A 19,471-nucleotide genomic window follows, 5' to 3' on the forward strand; every position below is an offset into this window, starting at 1 on the left:
AAATCCTTTAGAGTTGTGTGGTGGCTAGCAGGGGCAGTGGGTGACCAGAGAGCCCACCATCAGCATGGTGGGAGGGGAGAGGACCAGGAGAGCCCACAGCTCTAAGGAAGGGGGAGATGGAGAGCCTGCCGGCTACGTGGTGCAGCAGGGCACTCCTGGAAAATTTAAATGATCAGGGAACAGTGCAATAATGTTAAAGGGACAAACTTTAATGCAACTTCCCCTGCTGCTTCTAGGTTGTAAAAAGAGATATCAGTCCCCTAAGAACAACAGGGAGTGAAAAAGAAAAGATGCTCATACTGTGTGAACGCAGTGCTGGAAAATTTGCCAAAATGTTGTGTGGTGCCTTGATGCCAGATTTCTTACTGATTGCCTAGAATGGCAAGGTGAGCTATCATGGAAGCTGGAATAAATCAGGCCTCCCCAAAAAACTTGTGCGAAAAATAAAAGAGGACCTGGCTGAGACCTTAACAGAGTTCTCCAAAAAGGATAAGTGCTACATCCCCAGAAATATTAACAAGCTGTTCTAGGGACACAGATCCACCTCAGCAGAAGTAAACCTATACCCCAACCCAGCCACAACCCACTTGTAGCAGTTTTTAAAATATACCCACCAGAAGAGCCCTTTCCAGCATTGATTGGCTCTGGAGCATCAGGTGACAATGAGAGGACTGGCTCCAGGTTGAGGATGAGCTCCTGGCTGGCAGGATCAGATTCCTCGGGTGCCTGCTGACTGGTGGTATCTTTCTCTTCATCAGGCTTCACTTCTGCCTCCTCTTCACCCTTGCTACTGTCATTAGAGAGCCGAATATGGTCTTCTGAAGAGTCCATGCAATTCTTGGTGACTGTGGCTGGGTTCTTCCCAAGAATCACATTGAGCTGCTTGTTAAAGTGGCATGTTTTGGGAGATGTCCCAAATTGCCCATTGGCTTACTTAACCTTCTGATAACCTCTGCCTGAGCTGCTTGATTTTGACACAGCATTGCTGAGCATCCCTGGTGTTACTCTTTCTCCAACATGCCCTGAGAAATCATCCCATAAATGTCTGCATTTCTTTTGCTGGTTTGCAGTTTCCTCAGCACAGATTTGTCATGCCAGACAGAAATGAAATCCTGCATCTCCTGATGGCTCCATGCTGGGGCTCTTTTGTGACCCTGAGAACTCTGATCAGAACTAGAATTCTGAGAACTCATGATGGCTAGATGCAATGTCTCCTAATGTGCACTCCTGAGGGGTGCTATCCATGCTGGTCAGAAAGAAAAGGAATTCAAATTTCCAGGCTTCCTGTTACCTACTTCCTGCACACCTGCAGAGCAGCAGAGTGTACGTGGCCAGAATGGACACCTGGGGGGCATTGTGGGATACCTCTGGAGACCAGTAAAAATGATTTAAAGTAATGATGTTTCCACACTAGAATTAATTCAATTATTTAAATTCAAACTTGGAGTTACATTGCCTAGGATGGGCAGGACAAGAAAGGCACCCTTTAAAAATGATCTAATGTTATTTTCAGTGAAGATGGTCACATTGTAAAATTGAGCTAAGTCCCTTAAAATTAACTTGATGTGTAGTGTAGACAAAGCCTCAATGTTTAGTTCTTACAATGTTGTTTATTCTTTTCTATCTAATGGTGCTATACATGATTTCTTTTACAGAAGAATACATATCAGTGAGCAGTATCACCATAGCCTTGAACTGCATACAACATTTCAATAGATTTCATCACAGCTCTGTATTTGTCACAACAGAAGGATCAGGTTAAATGTGTCAGAACTGAAAGTAAATCAGTTAAAGAAATGAGTGGATACTTTGTCTTTCTTAGCATACTACAGAGTGAGAATCCTCTCAAGTGTGGGAGGGAATTCCAGGTGCTTCTAGCAAAAAATGCTCTAGGCTAGCTTTGTCTCAGGGTAGGGCTACACAGCAAAGTTATTTTGAAATAACTGTCCTAGTGTCTACACAACACAACTGCTATTTCGATATAATTTCAAAATAGCAGTTGGCTTATTTCAAAATTGGTAAACCTCATTGCATGAGGAATAGAGCCTATTTTGAAATAGCTATTTCAAAATAGGTCCTGTTAAGACAGGGAATAGAGTCTATTTCAAAATAAACCACATTGCATCCAATGGCTCTGTTTCAAAATAGGTTCTATGTGTGTGGATGCTGTATGTAAAAATACCTAAGTGATATTTTGAAATGCATTTTGTGTATAGCAGCGTTATTCCAAAATTAGCTATTTCATACTAGCTCTTCTGGAATGACTTATTTTGAAATAAGACTGATGTGTACACTTACCCTCAGAAAGGCCTACTGGGTGTGGCTTTTATTTCTGTGCTATCCAATGTTTGGTCAACTATTCATTGTTCTCTAACCAGCTAAGAATGGGCATGTCTCAGTTGTAACCATGTTTATCCATCACTTAAATCTTCCTATACTTCACATTGCACAAAAGTAGGTTGGGGAAAAGAAACGTTTAAAAAAAAATCCATGAGACTTTGGGAGCTTCACCAAGGCAAGGTACACCAAGCAGCTCTCATGTTATCATCTTTTAGCAATTTACCAACTGTTAAATGCAGTGGGATGCTGAAGGTATCTAAGCAAAACATTAAAGTAATACCTTATGTTGCAATGTGGTAAGTAAACTGAACTTTCATTAGACCAAAGGGGGCTTTTTATCTGTGAAAAAGATCAGATTTGTCAGGAAATTTGTCTGAATTTTTTCCCCCTTTCCAACAGGATCACAATCCTTCCCAACCTCCCCAGAGCAGAAACAATTCTGCTGGGAGATGCTCAATTCCCATTTGTTCGCACACCCTGAATAATTACACACAGCACAGATTCCAACACAGCAGCACTAAGCCATCAGATATGGAATGCATCACTTACATTTGCAGCACAGGGAATGCATCTGAAAGCCTGTATGGCAGCCAGGCGGATTTCAATAGGGTTGCTTCTCAGGGATGCACAAGAACTCAGGATGGGTGTTAGAGATGTTGCCGCCAGCCCTGCATTTCCAACTGCTTTTAACACTAGTTGCAGCTGAAAACTCAAAGGAAAGCAAAATGGTAAACTGAGGTCAGGCCTGTTAAAACACCCATCATATGCACACGATATTTTATTATTTTTATGTTATCCCAATTTCTCTCAAAATGTTACTCCTAAAATGGAACTTTGCTCAGCATTTTATAGTCACATGGGGGTTTCCCAATAATGAACCACAATTTTTTTAAAAAATTCACACCTCAACATGATTCTCTGGCAGCATAAACTAGGCAGTTACACTAGCAAAAAGAGTCCATAAACTTACAGAGTTTATTTCAGTCAGGGAATTAGTGTAAAGTACATATCCACTAAGAGGCATTGCTACTACAGCACTGCAGGCAAACCCCTCCCAGGGTAGACAAGAACACACATACCTACAATTTGCTCTTCTGTAAACAATATAACACCTCTAAATGAGTAGTAACAGAGAGGTAGCCATGTTACTCTGTATTCTATCAAAACAAAACAGCAGTCATGTAGCACTTTAAAGACTAACAAAATAATTTATTAGGTGATGAGCTTTCGAGGGACAGACCCACTTCTCCACTGAAGAAGTGGGTCTCTCCCCCGAAAGCTCATCACCTAATAAATTATTTTGTTAGTCTTTAAAGTGCTACATGACTGTTGTTTTGGTTTTTTACTTTTAAACGAAATTTGGTTTGGAACTGTGACAACAAAAGTACTCAACAGGTACAGTACACGTGAATTCCAGAGTGAAGGCAGAGCTAATGGAGCTAGCAGGGAGGGGATGATTTTCAAACACATTAGAGCTATGTCTCAGTTTGATTATCCAACCATCAAAATGATGCAGGGTAAATGCTTAGTGGTAAAGAGTTAGGGTTCTGAATGTCACAGCTGATTAAGTCATTCATCATTGTTACCAAAGTCATTTCCTATGCTCAGTATAGAGGAAACCTGAAGAATTTCAGAAAACAGTCGCTAGAAGGGCTGAAAAATTATGTCTTTTCAAAACCAAATTAGATTCCCTGTACCCATAAATTCAGCTCCCCAATCTTGCATTATTTTTATACAACCTTTGCTGTATACACACAAACACACACCCAGCACACACCCAGTGTAGTTCAGGGGTAACAGCAGAGTTAAAATGTGTAAGAAATTGCTTTAACTGTGTAAGTTAAAGCAGGGTGGGGGGTGGGCAGGCTCCCTCAGGAGGCAGGAAATTTCATAAGGGGGGTGCAGCACATCTCATTAAAAATGTTCAGATACGTGACTGTTTTTATGTCTGTGTGTTCACATTCACATACCAATTAATACCATTTTTACACTCCACACACTTATTTCCTTACATGTGCCAAAAGGGCTTTTTTTTATATGAACATAACCAACATTTGTCAGTTTGGATTATATTAGACAGTTGTGTGCGGGGGGGAGTGTTTCTAATTGCAGAGATGAAAACGGGCCCAACATGAAAACTTTGCTCACCTCAACCTAAAGGAGACTCAGCTGGTGACCCCCATAGGGTCACTAAGGTATTTATGATGCAGCTTAAGCCATCAGATTGTTCCCACCTTGCATGGATATTGAAGATCACATGGCAATTTGAGCTGAATTCAAAACTACCCTCTCCCTCCCGCCCATTGCAGAATATTGTTGCTTAGGCCAGGCTTGCCCTGCCCCTCTTGAGGAGGCTGCATTTCATTACATAGGATCATAGAATTCTAGGGCTGGAAGGGACCTCAGGAGGTCATTTAGTCCAGCCCCCTGCACAAAGCAGGATCAACCTCAGCTAAATCATCCCAGACATGACTGTGTTAAACAGGGACTTAAAAACCTCTAGGGATGGAGATTCCACCACCTCTCTCGCTAATGCATTCCAGTGCTTCACCAAACTTCTGGTGAAATAGTTTTTCCTAATAGTCAACCTACACCTCTCCCTCTGTAACTTCTGACCATTGCTCCTTGTTCTGCCACCTCTCACCTCTGAGAACAGATGCTCTCTGTCCTCTTTAGACCCCTTCTTTCCAGAAGCTGAAGGCTGCTATCAAATCACCCCTCACGCTTCTCTTCTGCAAACTAGATAAGCCCAAATCCCTCAGTCTCTCCTCATAGGTCATGTGCTCCAGCTCCTTAATCATTTTGCTGCCCTCCGCTGAGTCCTTTCCAATGCATCCATATCCTTTCTATACTGGCGGGCCCAGCACTGGACACAGTACTCTAGATATGGCCTTATCAGCACCGAGTAAAGGGGAGTAATAACTTCTCTAGATCTGCAGGAAATGCTTCTCCTAATGCACTCGAATATGCTGTTAGCTTGCTTGTCTACAAGGGCACACTGTAGACTTCTATTCAGCATCTCATCCACTGGAATCCCCAGGTCCTTTTCTGCTGCACTGCTACTTAGCTAGTCAGTCTCCAGCCTATAACAACACTTGGGATTCTTCCATCCCAAGTGCAGGATTCTGCACTTCTTGTTGAACCTCATCAATTTCTTTTGGCCCAATTCTCCAATTTGTCTAGGTCACTCTGGACGCTATCCCTACCCTCCAATGTATCTGACACCCGAGCTTAGTGTCATCTGCAAATTTGATGAGAATGCAATCTATCCCCTCATTCATGTCATTAATAAAGATGTTGAACAATATTGGCCCTAGAACTGGTCCTTGGGGCACTCCACTCGAAAATGACCACCAACCAGACATTGAGCCATTGACCACTACCCATTGGGCCCATCCATCAAGCCAGCTTTCTATCCATCTTACAGTCCATGTATTCAATCCATACTTCCTTAATTTATGGGCAAGAATGTTGTGGGAGGCTGTATCAAATGCTTTGCTAAAGCCAAGGTATATCACATCCATTGATTTCCCCATGTCCATAGAGCCAGTTACCTCATCATAGAAGCTAATCAGATTGGCCAGGCATAATTTGCCCTTGGTGAGTCCATGTTCACTACTCTTAATCACTTTCCCTTCTTCCAAGTACTCCAAAATGGATTCCTTGAGGATCCCCTTTGTGACCTTTTTAGAGGCTGAGGTGAGGCTGGTGGTGTAGCAGGGAAGGATTTGGTTTCTTTGACCATAGGATTCTGTTTTGTGAACAGGGATTGCTGAAAAGAGATGGGATCCACCTCACTAAAAAAGGAAAGAGCATATTTGCGGGAAGGCTTGCAAACCTAGTGAGGAGGGCTTTAAACTAGGTTTGTCGGTGGAAGGTGACACAAGGCCTGAGGTAAGTGGGAAAGGAGGAGGGAACAATCAAGTGGGTTTCCTGTGTGAAGAGGAGAAAGTGGGGCAATTGGCCCCTTCTCTAAGATGCTTGTACACGAATGCCAGAAGCCTAGGGAAAAAACAGGAAGAATTAGAGGCCCTGGCACAGTCAAACAAGTATGAGGTGGTTGGAATAACAGAGACTTGGTGGGATGATTTGCATAACTGGACCACGGTCATGGAAGGTTATAAATTGTTTAGGAAGGATAGATGGGAGAAAAGGAGGAGGAGTTGCGCTGTATGTGAGGGAGCAGTATGATTGCTCAGAGCTCCAGTATGAGGAAGGAGAAAATCCAGTTGAGCGTCTTTGGGTTAAGCTCAGAGGTGCAAGTAACGGAGGTGATGTTGTAGTTGGTGTCTGTTATAGACCGCCAGATCAGGGAGATGAGATAGATGAGGCTTTCTTCAGGCAGCTAAGTGAAGCTTCCAAATCACAGGCCCTGGTTCTCATGGGAGACTTTAATCATCCGGACATTTGTTGGGAGACCAATACATCAGCACACAGACAATCCATGAAGTTTTTGGAGAATGTTGGGGATAACTTCTTGGAACAAGTGCTGAAGGAACCGACTAGGGGTCATGCGCAACTTGACCTGCTGCTCACAAACAGGGAAGAACTAATAGAAGAAATAGAAGTGGGAGGGAACCTGGGCTGCAGCGACCATGAGATCGTAGATTTCATGATCTGGACAAAAGAAAGAAAGGTGAGAGTAACATACAGACCGTTGATTTCAGGACAGCAGACTTTGACTCCCTGAGAGAACAGATGAGCAGGATCCCTTGGGAAACGAAGATGAAGGGAAAAAAAGTTGAAGAGAACTGGCAGTATTTTAAATAAGTCTTATTGAAGGCACAGGAACTGCATATCCCACTGCGTAGTAAGAAATGGAAACATGGTAGGCAACCAGCTTGGCTTAACAGGGGAATCCTTAGTCAGCTTAAATTCAGAAAGGATGCACACAACAAATGGAAATGTGGACAGTTGACTAAGGAGGAGTATACTCATATGGCTGGAGAATGCCGGGCAGTAATCAGGAAAGCGAAAGCACAATTGGAACTGCAGCTGGCAAGGGACGTGAAGAGTAACAAGAAGGGTTTCTACAGGCATGTGAACAATAAACAGGTTATCAGAGAAGGTGTGGGGCCATTACTGGATGAGGGAGGTAACCTAGTGACAGATGATGCACGAAAAGCTGAAGTACTCGATGCTTTTTTTGCCTCAGTCTTCACAAAGTCAACTTCCACATGATGGTCCAAGACAATGCAGTATGGGAAGGTGGAGGGCAGCCATCTGTGGGGAAGGAACAAGTTCTGAGCCATCTAGAAAAACTACATGTGCACAAGTCCATGGGTCTGGATTTAATACACCCCAGGGTACTGAGGGAATTGGCAGAGGTCGTTGCTGAACCTTTGGCCATTATCCTTGAAAACTCTTGGAGATCGGGGGAGATACCGGATGACTGGAAGAAGGCAAACGTAGTGCCCATCTTTAAAAAAGGAAAGAAGGACAATCCAGGGAACTATAGACCCGTCAGCCTTACCTCAATCCCTGGGAAAATAATGAAGGGAATCCTCAAGGAATCCATTTTGGAGCACTTGGAAGAGGAGAAAGTGATCAAAAGTAGCCAACATGAATTCACCAGGGGCAAGTCCTGCCTGACCAATCTGATTAGCTTCTATGACAAGGTAACAAGCTCTGTGGACATGGGGAAGTCAGTGGATGTGATATACCTTGACTCAGCACGGCTTTTGATATGGTCTCCCACAACATTCTTGTCCATAAGTTAAGGAAATATGGATTGGATCCTTGGACTATAAGATGCATAGAAAGCTGGCTTGATGGTCGGGCCCAATGGGTAGTGGTCAATGCCTCAGTATCTAGATGGTGGTCTGTTTCAAGCGGAGTAACTCAAGGCTCAGTTCTGGGGCCAGTGTTATTCAACATCTTTATTAATGACGTGGATGAGGGACTGGGTTGCACCCTCAGCAAGTTTGCGCATGACACAAAACTAGGGGGAGAGGTAGATTCGTTGGAGGGTAGAGAGAGAATGCAGAGGGACTTGGACAAATTGGAGGACTGGGCCAAAAGAAATCTGATGCAGTTCAATAAGGAGAAGTGTAGAGTCCTGCACCTGGGGTGGAAGAATCCCATGCAGTGTTACAGGCTGGAGACCAACTGGCTCAGCAGCAGTACGATGGAAAGGGACCGAGGGGTTATGGTGGATGAAAGGCTGGATATGAGTAAACAGTGTGCCCTTGTGGCCAAGAAGGCTAACGGCATACTAGGGTGCATTAGGAGGAGCATTTCGAGAAGATCTAGAGAAGTAGTTATTCCTCTTTATTCCGCACTGGTGAGGCCACATCTGGAATGTTGTGTCCAGTTTTGGGCCCCCCAGTATAAAAAGGATGGGATTTGCTGGAGCAGGTTCAGCGAAGGACAACAAAAATGATTAAGGGTCTGGAGCATAAGACCAATGAGGAGAAGCTGAGGGATTTGGGCTTGTTTAGTTTACAGAAGAGAAGACTTAGAGCTCATTTAACAGCAGCCTTCAACTTCCTGAAGGGGAGCTCTAAGAAGGAGGATGAGAAACTGTTCTCAGTGGTGTCAGATGGCAGAACAAGGAGTAATGGGCTGAAGCTGAAGAGGGAGAGGTGTAGGTTAGATATTAGGAAAAACTACTTGACCAGGAGGGTGGTGAAGCATTGGAATGTGTTGCCTAGAGAGGTGGTTTTTAAGTCCCAGCTGGACAAAGTCCTGGCTGGGATGACTTAGTGGGGGTTGATCCTGCTTGAAGCAGGGGGCTGGACTAGATGACCTCCTGAGGTCCCTTCCAGCCCTGTGATTCTGTGAGGCTGACCAGTCTATAGCTCTCTGGATAGCCTTCATTCCCATTTTTTTTTAAAGATGGGCACTACATTTTCCTTTTTCCAATCATCCAGGACCTCTCCCGATTGCCATGAGCTTTCAAAAATATTACCCAAAGGCTCTGCACTTACATCTGCCAATACCCTCAGTACCCTTGGATGCATTAAATCTGGACCCATGGATTTGTCTGCGTCTAGCTTTCTAAATAGTTTTTAATCTGCTCTTTCCCCACCAAGGGCTTCCCACCTACTTCCCATACTGCATTGCCTAGTGCCATAGTTAGCGAGCTGACCTTGTCCGTGAAGACTGAGACAAATAAAGCACTGAGTACTTCAACATTTCCCACCTCATAAGTCACCAGATTACCTCCCTCATCCAGTAACAGCTCCACACCCTCCCTGATAACCCTTTTATTGTTAACAGGCCTGTAGAAATGCTTCTTGTTGCCCTTCAGATTCCTTGCTACCTGCAGTTCCAGTTGTGCTTTCTCTTTCCTGATTACTCCCCAGCATTCTCCAGCCATATATTTTTACTCCTTCTTAGCCATCTGTCCAAGTTTCCACTTCTGGCTTTTATCCCTCCATATACTGGAGCTCTAGATGCCTAGCTTTGTGTTTGACTTGTTGGGCCAGATTCTGGACAGTCCTCAGGACTGTAAAGGGAAATTATTACCTTTATGATAAGCTCATGCTTGTAAGATCAAGGGTAAAGTCCTGCCTTTATTTGAAAGGCCTTTTAAAAGAACCTCAGCTTAGGCAGAAATGCACGTTGAAGAGATTAAGAGACGTCTGGCTTACTCTCAAGAGACAGTTCTGCATGGTGAAAGCTATCAGACCGTGGAAGAGTCACCTTTGGGAAATGGTGGAAAACCTACTAACCGAGTTCCTTAAAGCCAGATTAGACACAGCACTAGAAGATATTCTATCCCTCCCTAGCAATCTGGAATCCATATAATCGCGTACAGCAGATCTTTCCCATCTGCCTTCCCATCTTTCTATAATTACATTGCCCACTGGGGCAATCAAAAAGTTTAGGAATGTACTATTTATTCTAAAAGCTCAGTTGAAATTCCCAGGACACAAAACCTGGGGTTTAAATAATTGCTGTGGACAGAAATGAGAGTGAACAGATTGCTCTAATTATTCAAAAATATAGCTAAAACCAAGGGTGTTTTTGATAAGAAGATGATGGATAACATCAGTATAGCAGTGCCGAACTTTCCAAGGAGCGAATATAGACTCAGACAACAGTCCAGTGATCACAAACATCAAGCTAAAACTCAAAAGAAAATATAAGACACAGTTTAAGAAAAGAAGAGATGTGGCGAGGCTATGCAAGGAAGAAACGGGGAAAGCATACAGAGCAACACTCTAAGAGAAGATTAAGAATATCGCCACAGAGAAAGACCTAGTGAGTGAGTCACAGGGATAGCCATCACTATAGAAGAGGCAATTGAGCAGACTGTTCCAGAAGAAGAAAAGATCAATAAGAAGTGGATTACCCAGGAGACACTGAAGTTGGTTCAAGAGAAGAGAGCGTTGAAGATCAGAAGAGATGTTTCTGAGATGGCAGATCAGCAATATAGGGGGAAATGCAATGAGGTAAAGAAAGCCACGACAAAGGATAAACAGAAATGGTTAGAGGAGCAACGTGAAGATATAGAGAGGTATTACGGTGAATGTAAGAGCAGGGAGGTGTATAAAAAAATTAGGAATATTAATAGGAAATGGCAACCAAAGCAGATGGCGATCAAAGATGAGAACGAAGAAGTGCTCATGAACAGGGAGAAGATTGTGCAGTGATGGACGAGATATTGCACCGACCTATACAAAGCACAATTGGACCCGAATGTCTCAGAGAGACTATTTGAAGAACTGAAAGAGATATCTCCACCAAGTATTGACATTGAGACTGATATTTCGAAGGAGGGAGTAGAAAAAGCAGTGGAACGACTAAAGAACAACAAGAGCCTTGGAAATGATAAGATCACGGGAGAGATGATCAAATATGATGGAAAAAGTGTGACTCAGGAAATACACCAACTATGTAATATAGCATGGAAAGAAGGGAAGGCACCTAAGGAATGGACCAGATCTGTGCTAGTGACAACACCCAAGAAAGGAAGTACATTGGAGTACAAGAACTACAGAATGATTGCACTGACGAATCATGTAGGCAAAGTGCTGATGATGATACTGACTGAGAGACTAAGGCTGTGTCTACACTAGCCGAAAACTTCAAAATGGCCATGCAAATGGCCATTTCAAACTTTACAAATGAAGTGCTGAAATACATATTCAGCGCCTCTTTAGAATGCCATCAGCCGCAGCACTTCGAAATTGACGCGGCTCATCCAGACGGGGGCTCCTTTTCGAAAAGACCTTGGCAACTTTGAAATCCCCTTATTCCTAACAGTAGATAGGAATAGAGATATTAATAGGAAATTTTGGGCTAGTGTAGACACAGCCTAAAATCACAGGTCGAAGAACATATAGCAGACAAGCAAGCGGGGTTGAGAAAAGATAGAAGTACCATACAGCAGATATTGGCACTAAGACTGATAGTGGAAAAAGCTCAACAAAAGAACAAGAATGTATATATTTGCTTCATCGATTTTCAAAAGGTATTTGACAGTATAGATCAGAAAGTGACTTGGGCAGTATTGGAGTCATATGAAGCGGATAGCAGACTGATACGGTTGTTGAAGGATACCAATGACAATGCAGAGGCAGCAGTGAGAACATGCGGAGAGTTGGGAAGTTGGTGTAAAACAAGTAGAGGTACAAGACAAGGAGATCCAATATCGTCAAGTATCTTCATCGCACATCTGGAGAGAGTGATGGACATGATCAAGGAAGAGATAGAAGGGATATCTGTGCACAGGAAAAGAAATAACTTGAGGTTCGCAGCTGATATAATTATCATTGAGGAAGATGAGGAGAAGTTAGCGAAAATGGTGCAGGTGTTAAACGAAAAAGGGAAGTGGTACGGACTGATTATGAACTTCGATAAAACAAAAACAATGGTATTTGGAGATAAGGAAATAGGAAGGAAGATCAGTGTCAATGATATTGAACTAGAAAATGTAGAGAAGTTCACATATCTGGGGAGCAACATAACATATGATCTAGACTGTAAGAAGGAAACAGCAACTAGAATAGCGAAAGCAAGAGTGAGTTTGAAGGCAATGGATAAGATCTGAAAAAGCAAAGCGATTAGCTTAAGGATGAAGCTGAGCATCTTGAAAATGTGTGTATTCAGAAGCATGTTGTATGGATGTGAGATGTGGGTGATAACGAAGGATTTGAACAGAAGAATATTGATGTTCGAAAGGAGTTCTTAAAGAAAGATTCTGAAAATAGGATGGATGCAGAAAGTCACCAGTGAGGAATTATATTGAAAGATACAGCTGAAAGAGAACCTGCTGCAGAAGGTTATAAAACGGAAGCTACAACTATGTGGGCATATTTGCAGAATGAATGATGAACGAAAAATCAAGACCCTGGTATTCGGCATAATGGACGGTTCGAATAGGAGAGACAGACCCCACAGAGAATGAGTAGATGATATAGTAGATTGGCTTAGTTTCTGTAGACTAGCTCTGCACCACTCTGCACTGGACAGGAAAAGATGGAAGGAAATAGTGAGAGAGGCATCAGACACCAATGGGCGCTGAGCCCCCAGTTGATGATGATGATGGTGATGAAGTGTGTTTTGCACATTGGAATCCTAAAGAAATACTAGAAGGTGCAAAATACCTCAGCTGTAAGGTGGCTAGGAGACCAGATATCCACTGGAACATCTGATCAGAAAAACCACCCTGGCAGCTTCACTCAGACGTGCTGACCAGGACCTTAAAAGTCCAGATGGTGGACCTGCCAGGCTCACCACCTGGCTCTGCACAGCTCCCAGAAGCAGTGACATGTCCCTCATCTCCTATGCAGAGGGAAAGCTGAGGGATCCGCAAACTACCCCTCAAAATGCACTGGCTCCACAGCTCCCATTGACTACCCAGCCATCCAGTCACCACTGTGCCTAAGCCATGTGGCCAGGTCCAAGGATCTCCTCCAAGGAAATGTCGTCCAGAGTCCACTCCTGGCACTCCCACCTCCCATGCCAAACCTGACATCCCTAAACTCCAACTCAAAGCCCACCCACTTTCCCAGACCTGAACTGCCTGCCCCAGCCCAGAGCCCTCAGCTACATTCTAATCACCTCATTTCTGGCCCCACCCCAAAACCTGCATCTCCAGCTGGAACCCTCACTCCCACCCACCCAGCCTGGTGACAAGAGCCATGTCTACACGTGCATGCTACTTCGAAGTAGCGGCACTAACTTCGAAATAGCGCCCGTCACGGCTACACGTGTTGGGCGCTATTTCGATGTTAACATCGACGTTAGGCGGCGAGACGTCGAAGCCGCTAACCCCATGAGGGGATGGGAATAGCGCCCTACGTCAATGTTCAACGTCGAAGTAGGGACCGTGTAGTCATTGCGCATCCCGCAACATCGAAATTGTGGGGTCCTCCATGGCGGCCATCAGCTGGGGGGTTGAGAGACACTGTCTCTCCAGCCCGTGCGGGGCTCTATGGTCACCGTGTGCAGCAGCCCTTAGCCCAGGGCTTCTGGCTGCTGCTGCTGCAGCGGGGGATTCATGCTGCATGCACAAGGTCTGCAACTCGTTGTCGGCTCTGTGTATCTTGTGCTGTTTAGTGCAAGTGTGTCTGGGAGGGGCCCTTTAAGGGAGCGGCTGGCTGTTGAGTCCGCCCTGTGACCCTGTCTGCAGCTGTGCCTGGCACCCTTATTTCGATGTGTGCTACTGTGGCGTGTAGACATTCCCTCGCAGCGCCTATTTTGATGTGGTGCTGCGCAACGTCGATGTTGAACGTCGATGTTGCCAGCCCTGGAGGACGTGTAGACGTTATTCATCGAAATAGCCTATTTCGATGTCTCCACATCGAAATAGGCTACTTCGAAGTAGGCTTCATGTGTAGACGTAGCCAAGGAGTGTGCAAGGGAGGGTAGGGGAGAGTGAGTGTCAGAGAAGGGGGAGACTGAGAAGGGGTGGGGATTGAATGAAAAGTGGGGCAGAGGCAAGGCAAGGGTGTTTGCTTTTTTGTGATTGAAAAGATGGCAACTAGCATAGCAATGGGGATCCTGCTACATTTGCTCTCTCTCTCTCTGGCACACTGTCACTGTGGTCTCTATGGGTGAGAAAGAAGAAGACAATTACTTAGCAGGATGGCGAAACAGAAGGAAGTTAAAAATAAAGAATCCAGAAATATGGACTGAACTGCTCCCAGTGCAACAGGGAAGTCACACACGAACAACTCAGGTGATATAATTTCCCCATTCCTTGGCAAGTATTTCAGCATCGCAAGTCATGCTGTGATTTCCCAAAGTGCATCATCCTATGATGTCACAGCTACCACTACAGCCATCAAAACAAGGGACAAGGAAATTATTTCTCTTGTGTTTTTGTAGGTTTTTAAAGGTTTTCATTTTATATCCAACAGCTTCTAAGCTACAATACTGCACAAAATTTTAAAATCAGTATAAAAGATTTTAAAAGATCCAGTACGTTTTTGCATATTTAAAAAAAATTCCTAAAATATTTCGTTGTCTCAATACCCAAAAATATGCATGAAGGCAACTCCTTTCTGTTCAGCAAGTGTCTGGCATCCCAGAGGGTGTTACTAGCAAAGAATATAGCTGGGATGAGGAAATGAATGTGTGCCTGTAGATTCACTCCAAGATCAGTTTGAATCTGTTGTGACAATGTCTTTTTCACTGCACCCATCTACTGAAATATTCTCCTGCCACTGTGGCAGCTGCTAATGGTTCTTCAACTTTTCATTATACTGGTTTTTATTTTGGTTGTGTTTAAAGGGAGGAGAGAGAAAGGAGTGTTTGGTGCTTGTCTGCAGGGTTGCAGCACTCTTGTCTGAAAGGTGGTGGATACCTGGCTGAGTCCTGATTCTTGCAAAGTGCAGTTTCCTCCCAAATATCCTTCCAGGATTCTTATCACCATCTGTACTGCAGGGAGATGGTCACAGGCGCTGTTAGTGGAACAAAAATTATGCACCAGAGCAGTTATTCCCAAGAAGATACTCTGGCTTGCTCCTGGTGACTGCAGCAAAGGCTGTAAATCAAGACAAGAATGACAGGGGTCTTAAAAACTGAAAGTCTCCTATTTATTATAATAGCCTGAGCACCCTGACAGCATGTACCTGTTCACAGAGACTTACAAACATTGATTAATATATTCTTATACCCTCGTATGGAGCCACAAAAAATATCCCCCCTTTCAAATACTCTTTTTTCTTTGAAAGATTTAATAAAACACATGCTAATGAGACTGAGGAAAACCCCAGATGATATGCAGGAAATCTGCTGCTCTTGTATGTTTAAGTGAAGATTGAATTAATAAACTCCTTGAGAGGACTGGTGGAAATGATATACAAATAAATGCATTTCAAGGCACTCTGAGTGCTAAAAACACAGGCACTGTTTATTGGGCCAAATATACTGCCTGTCTCCATAGCAATCGGCTCTCCAAGTCAAAGTTAAGCTGTAGTAAATGGAAGCTTTTGATGCAAAAGTGCAGTATGCTGCCTGGGGTGCAGACTAATGCAAGTGGCCATCATCCAGCACTCTTAACAGGGAGTGCTTTAAATTCAGGATACCAGTGCATGGCTGGTGTAGGCAGAGTGCTGCATTTCATAACGAGTCACGTTTTATAGTAAGCTTCCGCTGATCAACAGCTTATAAAAAAATAACAAATGACCATAACAATATATGAACCATTTGCTGGGTTGTTATGGTGTTCAACAAGTTGTTTATAACCAGCAGCACCTACCCACAATAGAGTTCTGGCCCAGATGTAGGTGCCACAATAATACAAATAATAAGCAAACAATCTAAAGCACATACTAGTGTGATTATATAGCCATCTGCAACACATGCAGACATAATTATGTCTACAACACCTATAGGTATTTTATTAGCCTTTTATTAGAGGAATCTAAATACAAAGTGTGACTCATACAGCTCAGTCCTGCAAACCACAACTCTCATATGTCTATTAAATTCAGTGAAACCAAAAGTTATGCACCAGAGCAGTTATTCCCAAGAAGATACTCTGGCTTGCTCGTGATGACTGCAGCAAAGGCTGTAAATCAAGACAAGCATGACGGGGTGCTTAAAAACTGCAAGTGTCCTATTTATTACAATACCCTGAGCACACTGACAGCATGTATCATGCATGTACATGCTGAGGCATAAGGACTGCAAGACTGGCCTATGGTTATGCCCAGCTTGCAGCTACTGTGACTTGTCTTTTTTACTGCATCCCACTACTGAAATTTTCTTCTCCTGCCACTGTGTCAGCTACTATTTGTTCTTCAGATGAATGAGTCTATAGGGGAGAGACATAATGAGGCTCTCATGTAGACCCTATTTTTGTTCTTTCTTGTAAAAGTCATTCTGATTAATAAATATGTTCAATAAGTGGTTGCTGTTCGCATATGCAAATTCCGAACAAGGCCCCTAGACTGTAAATGTGAGCACATATGTGTTAATGCCAGACAGAATGGCATGTTACTTTTCTCCTAGAAAAGATCTGGAGTTTGCAGTTCGGCATAGAAAATAATTGTAAAAGGTGTCCTAACCCAACCATATCAGCAGGTCTCTGTTGCACTCACTGACAACCAAGCAGTTTCTGATTACTCTTTATTTAATAAGAAATCAACCAAGAACTTTTCAACCCTTCCCCAATTTAGTATTCTAAATAGAAAGGTAAAAGCTGCAGCAGCAACAATGCAAACCCAGATCCAACCAGGAAGACAGAAAGAACAGCTGCAGAGGGTGGAAAGAGGAAGAAGAAATGGAACAGAAAATGCTTCCGGAGGGAGAAAAGGGGCAGAAAGGCCAGAGCAAGCAACAGGCAGAAAAAGGAGCTATAGCTAAGGCAGGAAGAAAGACTTTGCCTAGAAAGATGTAACCCTCACATTCTAAGGACACTAACAAATCCATTCTTGTCTCCTGATGAGCTCAGTGTGTGATGAATTTATGTACAATCAATATTTTAACTTTCCACAGAATACACTTTAATGTGAACCTTTGCATGAGTAAAGAGACACGGAGCCTGTGTGGTTATATGGAAACCTGCTCTAAACTGTTGCATTCCATAACCATTAGCAGATTCTTTCCCAAATCTTCCATGAACTGTAAACATTGCTCAGCTACAGGCTCTTTGGAGAAGAGCAGCACTGGAAGCTAAAGGGGGTCTGAGACACAAAACATGTTTCTATTTGTCCCATAAAGCTGTAGCCAAACCTTTATGTTTTCATACACCCTCAGTAAACGTGGTCTTGTTGAAACCCCCTTCATTTTAGTGATAGCCCAGAAGACTAAATGAACTGGATATGAATCATATCAAGTAGGAATTCTTGAAAGCCTTCAAAATTCTGGCAGCTGTCGCTTTATTATCCAGGCCTGTAATTGTTTGACAGAGAACAGCAAGTTGTGGGAAATACACCACATGATTCTGTTCAGTCAATGAGCCCTTTGCTGCCAAGTGAAATAGACCCAAACAATTTATTACTGACTTGCTTTACTCTGTTTAAAAGTAATTTCCTGCTGCTGACTCTCTCTCAAAGGGACCCCAGGCTTCTCACATACAATAAGCTACAGAAATAGATCTTCAGCTATCGCCATCTGAAATAAACCAGGACAACCTCAGGAAAGAAACCAGTACAGGCTGAACCTCTCTAACCTGAAATTCTCTCATCCAGCAAACTCTGTAATCCAGCATGATTTTAGTTAACTGGATGACCACTTAGCACCAGTGTGGCCAATTTACCTGTGGCCCTTACAGTTTGTTTATAACCACCAGTCCTGGCTTTCAGTGTTCTGTGATGTTATTTAGCTATAATTTACCCCTAAAGGTCTTCTAACAGCCCAGTAAGCAGTGGAAATCTTGGTAATGTGCTAGAAAATATTGACCTCCCATTATCCAGCAAATTCTCTCATCCAGTGCTGGTCAGGTTCTGAGAGTACCAGACAAGAGAGGTTCAACCTGTAGTCTAAATGTCAAAAAACTAGTCTGCTCACAGTGAGAGAGCTGATCATGCTTGCTGTGGGCTTAGGAATGAATGACAATGACCAAAGGAAAGATTCCATTTTGTCCTCCTCCACTTCTTTTCCAGCAATCATTTCTTTCATCAAGATAACACAGGCCTCAGAAGCACAGGCTGGGAGAGCATCTACCAGTGGCTGCCTGAAACACACACACACAAACAAAATGAAAACTTGACAGGAACTGAAGTACCTAAGGTCGAGAAATATTGGTCTTCTGTCGTCCTGAGACTCAGATTGCTTCAAGAGAAATAAAAGCCCACTAACAAAGCAAGGGACAGATCCTGATCCTACAAAAGTCACTGGGAGATTTGATATGGATTTCAGCTGGTGCATCATCTTAGGCCAAGATTTTCATATGTGACTAATGATTCTGGGAATCTCAATTTTTTGTGCCTACTCAAGAGACTATTTTTCAAGTCGTACTGCCCCTCTCCCAAAAACAAATCTCTTCTCTCTTGCTGAAGTTAAAAGACAAATTAGTTGACTTCAACAATGTAAGACTGAGTTTTAGCAACATTCCAAAGCCTCAGATCTGAACCATTCCCAGTAACAGAGACGTCTGGACTTCGATCTAAACACTGTGGTTGAAACCCAACTCTAGATTATATTAAGGAAATAGTTTCCATCTAAGTTTCTTCAACCAAACTGGGAAAGCATTTTCGACCAAATTTTTGTGAACAATGGTTGAACTTTTTTCATTCATCTGTGGAAACGCTAGAGATGGAGTTTGACCTTCTTTGCCCACAGTCAGCATTGCTGGGGAAAGGACATTCCATGAGCCAGGCTATAATTTTGGTTTGAATCAATTAAGAACAGATCAAAACTTTTGCAAAAAAAAGGACCCCAAAGTTCTGTCATTTCAAAAAATACTTTTCTTTTTCACCTTCCTTTGAGAGTCTTATGGTCTATCTAGTAAGACTAAAAGAAGGAAGTGGCAGAAATTCCATAAGAAAACTTTTTTTAAAATAATAAGGTCTCCTCTAAATCAGTTTTGCAGTCTCAAAAGGTTTGATCGTGTTGAATTAAGCATGTGTTTGGAACTTGGCTTGGATTACACCAAACCTCAGAACTTTTTAATGCTCTCACAACAATAGTAATTTGACACTGTCCAGGTATTCCTAGCTTCACCAAGGTAGGATTCCCCTTCTCCCAATTCCAACCAATAATTTCCAGATTGTTTGATTTATACTAA

The 19,471-nt window shown here is 43.1% G+C and overlaps 1 protein-coding gene across 1 annotated transcript in view; it reads right to left on the reverse strand.

Moving 5' to 3' along the window:
* LOC142021855 (uncharacterized) overlaps positions 1-19,471 on the reverse strand; it is a 193,366-nt gene that overhangs the window by 135,301 nt on the left and 38,594 nt on the right. The window contains exons 10-12 of the mRNA XM_075011106.1: positions 18,253-18,418; positions 15,101-15,280; positions 2,890-3,042 (exon numbers count right to left, since the gene is read on the reverse strand). Coding sequence (XP_074867207.1) covers positions 2,890-3,042; positions 15,101-15,280; positions 18,253-18,418 — 499 coding nt within the window. The remainder of the gene's footprint in view (positions 1-2,889; positions 3,043-15,100; positions 15,281-18,252; positions 18,419-19,471) is intronic.

The sequence above is a fragment of the Carettochelys insculpta genome, chromosome 16, assembly GCF_033958435.1.
Source record: "Carettochelys insculpta isolate YL-2023 chromosome 16, ASM3395843v1, whole genome shotgun sequence".
Lineage (NCBI taxonomy): Eukaryota > Metazoa > Chordata > Testudines > Carettochelyidae > Carettochelys > Carettochelys insculpta.